The 10,623-nt window shown below is 37.7% G+C and overlaps 1 protein-coding gene across 1 annotated transcript; it reads right to left on the reverse strand.

Annotated features, from left to right (window-relative positions):
* Window positions 1-2,339: 2,339 nt before the first annotated feature.
* On the reverse strand, window positions 2,340-4,385 carry LOC141377073 (uncharacterized). Its single transcript, XM_073920306.1, has one exon. It carries the CDS (start codon window positions 4,157-4,159, stop codon window positions 2,501-2,503), a length of 1,659 nt encoding a protein of 552 aa, XP_073776407.1. The 5' UTR covers window positions 4,160-4,385; the 3' UTR covers window positions 2,340-2,500.
* Window positions 4,386-10,623: the final 6,238 nt, after the last annotated feature.

The raw sequence follows: 10,623 nt of genomic DNA on the forward strand, positions 1-10,623 counted from the left end.
CTTCCAATCATATGAGCCCTAATCTACTATAAAGAACCACAGTTTTAGTCCACTTTATCTTTGTTTGGAAGAAACCCCCCTTCCTCCCCAGTTCTCCTCCTTTACCATTGATCGAGCGGCACGGCGGCCCAGTGGTTAGCACTGTGAGCCCGACAGCAAGAACACTACCGGCCCTGGTTCTGCCTAGCTGGTAGGCGTTTCTGTGAGGAGTTTGTATATTCTCCCCGTTTCCGCGAGGGTTTTCCCCGGGTCCTCCGGTTTCCTCTCACCGTCTAAAGATATACATCATGCATAACAATCAAGCACTTGTTTAGCCCCCTTCTCACGTGTTCCCTTAGCTACCGCAGCCGGGGAGTTCTGACATCTACTGAGCTCAGGCTCCCCTCTCGCTGTGCAAACGGGGGGAAGCCCCGGGCTCGAGGATCCCTTGAGCTCGGGGCTCTCTCCCAGGACAGCATGCCAAACAAGCTTTAATGAATCATCAGCTAAGTGTGAACTCTTGAAGAATTCCCGATTTCAACGTTTCCAACACAAGTCATTATTAAAATATTGTGCATTATACTTAAGCTTTATTGGCTACTGAAGTGTTTATTAAATTAATTGAGAGTCAAATAAAAGACAATACATTAACAAAATCTTTCATATGAACAAACAGCCTGTCTTTAGATATTCTTCAATAGTTTTGGCTTCATAAACACATTTGTAATGTTCACTTCATATGTAAAAACATGAAATAATCAACATTTCAACACTGTCGTAATACTTCTGAAGCTAAATTTTACATTTCAAAATATGCTAATTATGTTTGATGGCATTAACACTAATATGATTATTAATTCAATATTCCACTGTACAGCTAATTTAATTAATCTGCATAAATACTTTAAGGTGGGCCAGGTAAATGTGCACAATGTCAGCTTCTGTCCAAATCCAAGTCCATATCAGACATGATATTACAGAAAGAAATATTAATATTAATCATATAAAATCATCATTATATAAAATAAAAGTCAATAAATAAACTAATTCAAATTAAATAAGTGCTTTGCCTGTCTTTAGTACAGTCTAAAAGGCTTATTAACTGTGTGTGGCTTGATAAATCTCTTAGTATTACAAACATCTCTTTCTTAAAGGGACAGTTTACCCATTATTTACTCATCTTCCATGTTTCAAACGTGTTTAGGTTTCGTTCCTCTGTTGGCAGCACAACATTTCACAACATAGACCCACTTGAGTGTGAGTAAATAGTGAAAAAGGTTTTTGGGTGAACGATCCCTTTAATAAAAACATTCATTCGTTTTCTTTACCGCTTAGTCCCTTTATTAATCAGGGGTCGCCACAGCGGAATGAACCGCCAACTTATCCAGCATATATTTTTACTCAATGGATGCCTTCCAGCTGCAATCTATCACTGGGAAACATCCACAAACACTCATTCACACACGTACACTACGGAAAATTTAGCCTATCCAATTCACCTGTACCACATGTGTTTGGACTGTGGTGGAAACCGGAGCACACAGAGGAAACCCAGGCCAACACGGGGAGAACATGCAAACTCCACAGAGAAATCCCAACTGATTAGGCCAGGGCTCGAACCAGCGACCTTCTTGCTGTGAGGCGATTGTGCTACCCATTTAACAAAAACAGTATATGTCGTTTAATACTTCTGGTGGCGGCGGTTCAATCCGCTGTGGTGACCCTGGATTAATAAAGGGACTAAGCCGACAAGAAAATGAATGAATGAATGAATTACTTCTGGTGGCAACGTGCAGTTACACCTCTGTCTTTTAATTGGTTGTAATACATTTACTATTATGAACTAAGTATGACCGGTGGCTCAGTGGTTAGCATTGTCGCGTCACAGCAAGAAGGTCGCTGTTTCGAGTTTTGGTCGGGCCAGTTGGCATTTCTGTGTGGAGTTGGCATGTTCTCCCCATGTTGGCGTGGGTTTCCCCTTCAGTCCAAACACATGCGCTATAGGTGAATTGAATAAACTAAAGTGGCTGTAGTGTATGAGTGTGTGGATGAGAGAGTGTATGGGTGTTTCCCATTACTGTGTTGCAGCTGGAAGGGCATGCGGTGTGTAAAAACATATACTGTAATAGTTGGCAGTTTGATGCCCTTCCAGCAACCCATCACTGGGAAACACCCATACACCCTCATTCACACACATACAAATGTGCCTATACACTTGTGTTTTGATTAATTGCTAATTGATTGCGATTGATTAATTGATTAGTAATGTTAATTATAGTTTTTAAATAAGATTCCCCACTCTTCATAAGTCCAGCTGAAGAATATCTTGTTTGGTGTTCAACAGAAGAAAGAAATTCACAGAGGGTTAGAACCACCTGAGTAAATGGCGAGTCCTTTTTAATTTAGGTGTACTGTCTCTTTAAGAAAAACATTAATACTTTAAAAGAGCTGGTTCTTTGCTGTCTAACACTGCTGGAAAATAATGTCCCATTCAAACGAGCTTAATTTATATCATCACTAATCATAAGTTCAGCTGGCTCAGTTGCGCAGTCAGCTCGGCTTCTCTTGCCATCTGGTCAAAGGTGCGTGGTGCGGTGTGCTCCTTCACTCTGTCCCGCATATAGCAGGAGGCGCGGGCCACCTTCCGGCTCCGCTCCAGAGCCTCAGCTCTATCCCTCTGCAGCTTCTCCCTGCGCTCCTCCTTCATCATCACTGCTGTGCATTTCTCCTCCCACTGCGCTTTCTCCTCCTCCAGCACTCGCTCCTGCAGTCTGCGATGGTGTTTCTCCTTCTCATGGTTCTCCGTCTTGATGTTTTGAGCTCGGCTTCGCAGCTTCTCCTGCGCGTGCAGCACAGCATGCTCAGTCCGCAGTTTGCAGCGCTGCACTAGCGTTCGCCTAATCTCCAGCCGCTCCCTGTCCTCCCTTCCCGCCCGCTGCAGCGCCATCCGCATCTGCTGCTCCTCCTTCACCGCATGCTGCCGCATTTTCTCCACCCTCTCCTCTAAAACCAGCGCATGGTTCATCTCAGAGCGTTTCAGCTTGTCTTGTAAGTGTTTTAGCTGCATCTCCTTCTCCGCGCGCTCCTTTTCCTCCGCTTCTTTTTTCAGCAGGAGGTGTTTAAGTAGCTGTCTTCGATTCTCCTGCTGCAGTCTCCTTTTTGCTCTCGTCTCCTGGATTTGTTTGCTTCTCAATGCTTGCTCTGCTTTTTCAGCCGCCGCATGAATCTCCTTTTCTCGCTGCGCCTCCTCACTGCGCTCCTTCTCCCGCAGGAGTCTCTCCTGGTAACATTTGCGCTCTCTCGCATCTTTACTCGCTGAATCGTGCTTGAATCTACGACTTGCTTCTTGCTCCTTTGCTGATCTCCTCCAGCGCTCCTCGTGATGGAGCACCTCCTGTTTTTGCCGCTCCACAATCATGGCCTCCTCCTGCTGCTTGCGCCTCCTCCGCTCCTCTAAATCCTCCTGCCATTGTCGGATGTGCTCCAAAAGTTGTTTCGGACGCTTTTTCTCTAAGTGAGCTCTTCGGAGCTCCTCATTCCTCTGCTCCTCCTCGCGGTGCTCCTTCTCAGATTGGCTTTGACGCAAGCGAATCTCCTGTTCTTCATGTTTGGCTAGCATCAGCGAAGCGATTTTGTGGTCTTTTTCAGGGAGTGCGATGTTTAGTTTGCGGCTGATCTCCTCAGTGAGGATCTTCAGGCGTCGCTCTGTTGCGGGAGATCGTCTGAGGTCGGCCAGACTGAAAGTGTGTGGGAACTTATGGCCACGTGTCTCTGGTTTTGAATTATTATCATCAATTTCAGCGATAGGTTTTGTTTTTGACTCTGCGCATTGATTCTGAATGGTTCCCAATGCCGTAAATGGTTTTAGGGATGATTTTCTGCTCAAGTCTTCTTGTATGATCCGCTCTCTCTCCTCTCGACACATTCTCAGTCGCTCTCTTCGTTGTTTCTCATGTTCCTCAAATAATCCGCTCACCTCCTCCAGAGGAGATCCTTGATTCTCATTGATGAACTCTGTGAAGGATCTGAACAGCAGATCAACAGGTTTCACTCCCAGTTTTGCACAGGATTCGAGCGAACGCGGACTTGTCAGAACATATCTGCTGTCTTCAGCTTCTGGGGAGTTAAAATTATCTAAATTTAAATGCAGGAGGGGGGATGTTGACTTTATACGCTCCATTAATACCTGCTGGGTGCGTGCGTTTGAGCGACTGTGAGTACAGCTTGTTTACTAATCCGTCTTATCGAGGATGGAGCTGCTAAAGCAGTGTGCGCATACTACACAAAACGTGGGTTTAATTCTACATTTTAATCTGTAGTTGTAGAAATGTGATGTAATACTTATTCGCGCGTGAATCTGCTCTTCAAAACTAGCTTCTCTGGTCACCATAGCAGCGCAGAACGTCACAGGAACAACAGGGGATTTAAAAGCTAAGCTTGTGGAGATTCGAGTTCAAAACAGCGCCATTCAGAGACCAGGCGACGATGACACCCGTCCCCACTTTTCCAAAATGCTTGACACATTTACAGAAAATAAATCACAACCCGTGCGAAATATACTTATTTGAAAATAAAGAGAAACGAAAGTACATTTCACCTAAAAGCATCGACGAATCATCGAGCAGAAGTTCTAAATCACCCTTCACATCTACAGTAAATACACCCACTTCATAGCAAATATAGGGTTTTTGAACCATATAGTGAAGTCTTTGAATTAATATGTTGTGGTAATATTCTATGATACAACTATAACTAAATAACGTTAGCTATAACAACTATAAACATTCATCGATACTGTAGGAAATACATTATACGCCACAGTTTACTGCAGTAAAAACTAATGTATAGCTATCTGTTCACTATAATATAGCATTCGTTTTTTGTGTAACGTTACTACACATTATATAGTTCAGAAACACTGTCGTTACTGTTTGTGGGAGTTATAAAAATTCTAATTTGGTAAAAATTTTGCTTAAGTGTCTGCATACACGTATACCACGTCATAGAACTGTTTTTGAATCGTCTTTGATTATATTTTGTGGTAATATTCAACTATAACTACTAACGTCATAGCCTAACAACTATAAACACATTCATCGATATTGTAATTTAATACAGGATACACTACACAGTTTAGTAAAAACCAACGTATATCCATTCTATATTATGTAGCATTCATTTTAAAAGTGTTGTAAATACTATGTAGTTCAGAAACACTGTCGTAATGATAGTATTGTTTGTTTGTGGGAGTAAATAAAACAGAATGCACCAACGACCAAAGTTCCCTATTTTGCAACAAACATTTCGCTATACCATCTTGTAAAGTATCTGATGTGTTCACACGTGCCAGGATTTATTAAATTAAAATAAAACTAGGTCAGTTTGTCTAATTGTGCGGAATATTTTAATAAACTCGAGTTGTTGTGTGAACCCCACGCATTCATGTGGACCAAATAAGTGGACTGAGATTGCTTTTTTTTCTCTCAGACCCGAGGTACGACATTCAGCTGATCTCAGACCTGCTGTTTTACTGTGAATCAGAAGACAAATGTGGTGTCCAAACCTAGTTCAAACCAAAGTATTCCTCCAAATAAGTCAGGTAATGAAAACTTTTTATTTTGATTTTTTGCAACAAAAAAAAACAGTTGACAAGTTTGTAGCAATATTTGTTTACAATACAGAATATGAATTACATTGTCAATGAAAAAGAGATACGAGAGAGAAAGACAGAAAAAAAGAATAAAGAACATGATATAAACTTGAGGGTAAGACATTTAAGAATCTAGAACAGTACATAAATTAAAGTCATTACAGAATGAAATAGTTCTGTTTGCTTTCTTATTTTTAGATAATGAAATTAATTGTATATAATGACTAAATTCTTGCAAAAAAACAGGAAAATATGGTTTAGTATTAGTAAATTTGCATTTGTGGATATGGAATTTACAAAGAAATTAAATTAAATTTATAACAAAACAAGCATTTCTCTCAGTAGGGGCAGATTCATAATAACCAAAAACAATTTCTTTAAAAGTATCAGAAACATCTTGTTGTATATTATCTTGTTGTATATTTATATTAATAAATAATCCAATATGTTTCCAAAATTGTACAGCATAATTACACTCCCAAAATAAATGAAAAACAGTTCCAGTATGAAATTGACAAAATGAACATTTTACATCAATATTAGAATTAAACTTTTTCAAAAATAGTTTTATAGGATCAAATTTGTTGATCAATTTAAAAAACACTTCTTTGACCTTGTTGGTGAGAAAATATTTATGTTGCAAAGACCATATTTTTCCCCATATCAAATCTCTATAGATATTATTCCAATAAGAGATTACAGGGGACAATGTAGCAACTTTTTCAATAAAAAAAGAGATCTAATTTTGTCATTTCTTTTTTGTTTAAAAAACAAATTTTACCTATAAACGTTTCTGTCGGATCAGAAAGGTACACTTTTTTAGGAGGGAGAGGAATGCTACTTTTAGAGAGCATAGTAATTCCTGATGTTATAGCTCGAAATTTTTGGGACTTACTGGTATGTTATACGCAGAAATAAATTCAAAGTAATTCATTTAAAAAACCTCTGTTGTTAAATAACTGACTAACTAAAAGCAAACCTTTGTTAAACCAATCACTGAAAAACAAAGATTTATTTTTATTTAAAAATTTTGTTTATTCCAAATAGAAAACGTGTGAGGAGTAAAATGATGTTTATAAATTATAGTCCAGGCCAGAAGTACTTGTTGATGGAAATTTGAAAGTTTAACAGGAATTTTGGTTATATTATAATTACACATCAATAAAAATTTAATGCCTCCAACAAAAGAAAATACCCGTTTTGGGAAAATATTCCAAATTGAGTCTTCTTTATGTAGATACTGGTTAAGCCAATTAATTTTGAAAGTATAATTTGAAGAGCAGAAATCAATACAGTTAAGACCTCCTTTATTATACAAATTTATTATAACAGTCTTTTTCATATAGTGGCATTTATTTTTCCAGACAAAGTCTGTTGAAGTTTTACCTATAAGTTTACATGTAGGCTCATCTACGTACAGAGATTGAGCTGCATAGGAGAGACGAGACAGGTCCTCTGCTTTGGTGAGCAAAATTCTTGCTTTAATAGACAGACCTCTTTGAAGCCAACTATTCAATTATCTTTTAGTTTTTGCAACGATTGGATTAAAGTTATCATCACATCTATTTTTACCGTTAGTTATACTTAAGCTAAGGTAAGATACTGAGTTTTTAACAGCTACTCCACAAATTGAGGAAACACCACAATTTTTAATGGGAAGTAATTCACATTTATTTAAATTAAGATTTAAACCAGATGCACTGGAAAATGTTTGTAGAGTATTTAATGCAGCCGCCACTTGAGATTAATCTTTTAAAAACAATGTTGCTTTGCCAAAGGATAATTCTCATAACATTAAAGCTATCAGGGCCTGGGAAGAGGAACTTGACTTAGAGTTTGAAGTTGACTACTGGAGTGCAGTATTGGACGATGTGCACACCTCCACTTCATGCGCTAGACTTAGTTTTATACAATTTAAAACAATACACAGAGCTCATCTCTCAAAGGCCAAACTTTCTAAAATGTATCCTAATGTTTCTGATATGTGTGATAAGTGTAAACTATCACCTTGTAACCTTGGTCATATGCTTGTATTTTGTCCCAAGTTGCAAAATTACTGGGTTACTTTCTTTAAAATTGTTTTAGATATCCTGGGGGTCAAGTTAGCTGTTTGCCCTTTAATCGCAATCTTTGGTGTTCCCTCTCAGTGTCAACCTTTAAACCGGAGACACGCTGACATTGTGGCTTTTGCATCTCTTCTCGCTAGGTGCAGAATACTTTTGTCTTGGACCTCCCCACAACCCCCCTCTATTTCATTATGGCTCAAAGATTTGGTCTTCGTTTTAAAACTTGAGAAAATTAAATACAATATCAGAGGTAGGGGAGAACATTTTTTTGAAAAATGGCAACAATTTATTGCATTCTTTAATCACTTAAAAACCTTAGATGTGGATTGAGTGAAGGTACATGTGTATGTATGTATATATATGGCTTGTAATTGTAATTTTTTTTTTCTTCTATATTTGTATTTTATTTAATTTTTATTATTTTGTTCATTTTATTTATTCATTCATTTGTAGTTGTTGATTGTTTTATTTGGGGATTGTTTTGTGGATCGTTATTAAAATGTAAAATGCTATTTGCAAGAATAAAAATTCCATGACAATAAAAAAATAATAAATGTTGTGTCATGTGCTAGTTGACTTATAATCAGATCTGTACTTCCAATAGTAAATCCTTTTAAATTACTTCTTTTAATATGTAAATTAAGAAACTGCACTGCAATTAAAAACAAATAAGGTGATACTGGGCATCCCTGCCTTTACTCCACGATGTAAAAAAAAATCTTGGGGAAGTACTACTGCTTAACTTAATAGAGCTATTTACATTTTTATATAACATTTAAATTATTTTACAAAAAGTAGCACCAAACCAAATTTCTTTAAGCGCTTGAAATAAAAAAAACATGTTCTAAAGTGTCAAAGGCTTTATAATAATCCAAAAAAAATATGAAACTGTCTCCATCAATCATATCAGAATAGTCTAGGATATCTAAAATCAATCTTATGTTATTAGATATATGTCTATTTGTCTGAGTTTCATCGATAATAAAAGGTAAAAGGACATTTAATCTTTTAGCTAAAACTATAGCAATTATTTTGTAGTCGTTGTTCAACAAAGTTATTGGACGCCAATTATCTACTAAATTTCGATCTTTATTTGGTTTGGGGATTAGCGTAATCACACCTTGGCATAAAGTAGGTGGGAGAAAAGAGTTATCTGTACTTTCCTTATAAACGCTTAACAAGAAGGGAGCAATATTTTTACTAAACATATGGTAAAATTCTGAAATAAAGCCATCAGTGCCAGGAGATTATTCAGTTTTTATGATTTAATTGCTTCTTCGACTTCTGTTAATGTGATTGGAGCCTCACAAAAAGCCTGATCAGCACTCTACAATTTTTTTATACAAGATAATGTTTCGAAAAAATGTAAAGCATTTTGTTTATTAAATTTAGACGTGTACAAATCACTATAAAACTCGGCACAAAAATTAGCAATAGTCTTCTGGTCTTCACATAATGATTGATTAATTATAAGTTTTTCAATTAGATTTTTTTTGCTGTTGTTACTTTTTCAATATAAAAAAATAAGAAGAATTTAGCTCACCTTCATCCAACCATCTTTTCCGTGATCTAATAAATGCTCCCTCTGCTTTTTTCTGATAGATTTCATCTAATTTATTTTGATAATGGGCAAATTCAACCTTTTCACTATCAGATAAAACAGTTTTAGATAAAAAATCGGAAATTTTGCATATTATAATATTTTCATTTTCTTTTCTCTCTTTCGCTAATTTACTGCTAAATGTTCTTAAAAACGTTCCAATTTCATATTTTGCTAACTCCCAATTCTTTCCAAAAACATTTTCCTCGTTTGCTTTTTTACAGTACTTGCAAATTATAAATTCGATTTTTTCATTTACTTCTTTATAGTTAAGCAATGAACAGTTCAATTTTCAGTAAGAATTGAATCTACATAAGTTAGCAGTATCTGAAAAAGGAATAGTTATAGAGATGCATCTGTGATCAAAAAAAGGGTGATGGACATCTGTCATCTGTCTCCATATTCTACTGCATCTCCGAATATTACACAGCACCAAAAATGTAAAAATATATATTTAATATATTTTTGTCCACAGCAGACGGCAACTCGCCGTGACGCAGATTCCCGAGTCTGTATCCTCCAATCAGGTGAGCCCTCTTCAGCGCTCGCTATGACAACGAGACAACAGTGACGTGCCTTGTAAAAATTTGCATATGCATTCCTATAAAGCTCGTGTGCTCTCTGTCAGCGTTGTCAGTTTGCTCGGTGTTGCTGTTTGAACTTGACCAGGGTGAGTTCAATACCGACGGTACGAGTGGAGCCACGCCAATCTCACGAAGTCCGCTTCGTGAAGCTTCACCCGGGCCCGTCTGTGCTGTAGTTCCTTGCGGTTTGCGTACATAAACGCAATATCGCGAAGAACATTACGTGTTTGTTGCTTGAAATGTGCCGCTGAGCAACATCCAGTGAATACTGGCACGGCCTGGCGCCCGGTCTTCTCGTGCACTTCCTGGGGCGAGGCAGCCTTTGAGCCCTAGGCAGGGAGCAAACAACCCCCGAGGACCCTCAGGGAAACACGGGGGCCAGTAGTGGGACCTCGCTGCGAGGGTTATGGTGGGTGGGAGTAGCGAGGCCCACTCATCTTCTATTTTAAACTATAGTTTCAAACTTTAGTTTACTATAGTTTGAAATAGAAACCATAGTAACTGTTATGATTTAACTTTATGCAAAGAGCTTAGAATGACCAAGAGCAACAGACCCGGATTCAGCCATTTTGAAGTGAATACTACAAATACTACTCCTTATTGGTTAAAAAAACACTGAAGTATGTATTATAAATTACTATTGTATTTTTCATGTGTGATTACCTTTTTGTACCAACTCTCTATTACGAGTCTGCTGAGATACAGAGGAGTGTTTTTAGTGCAGGATAGACAACAGCATCCATG

Source organism: Danio rerio, chromosome 13 (assembly GCF_049306965.1).
Source record: "Danio rerio strain Tuebingen ecotype United States chromosome 13, GRCz12tu, whole genome shotgun sequence".
Classification (NCBI taxonomy): Eukaryota; Metazoa; Chordata; class Actinopteri; order Cypriniformes; family Danionidae; genus Danio; species Danio rerio.

Coding starts and splice junctions, on each gene's coding strand:
- LOC141377073 (XM_073920306.1), bottom strand. CDS start 4,159: ATGGAGCGTATAAAGTCAACATCCCCCCTCCTGCATTTAAATTTAGAT.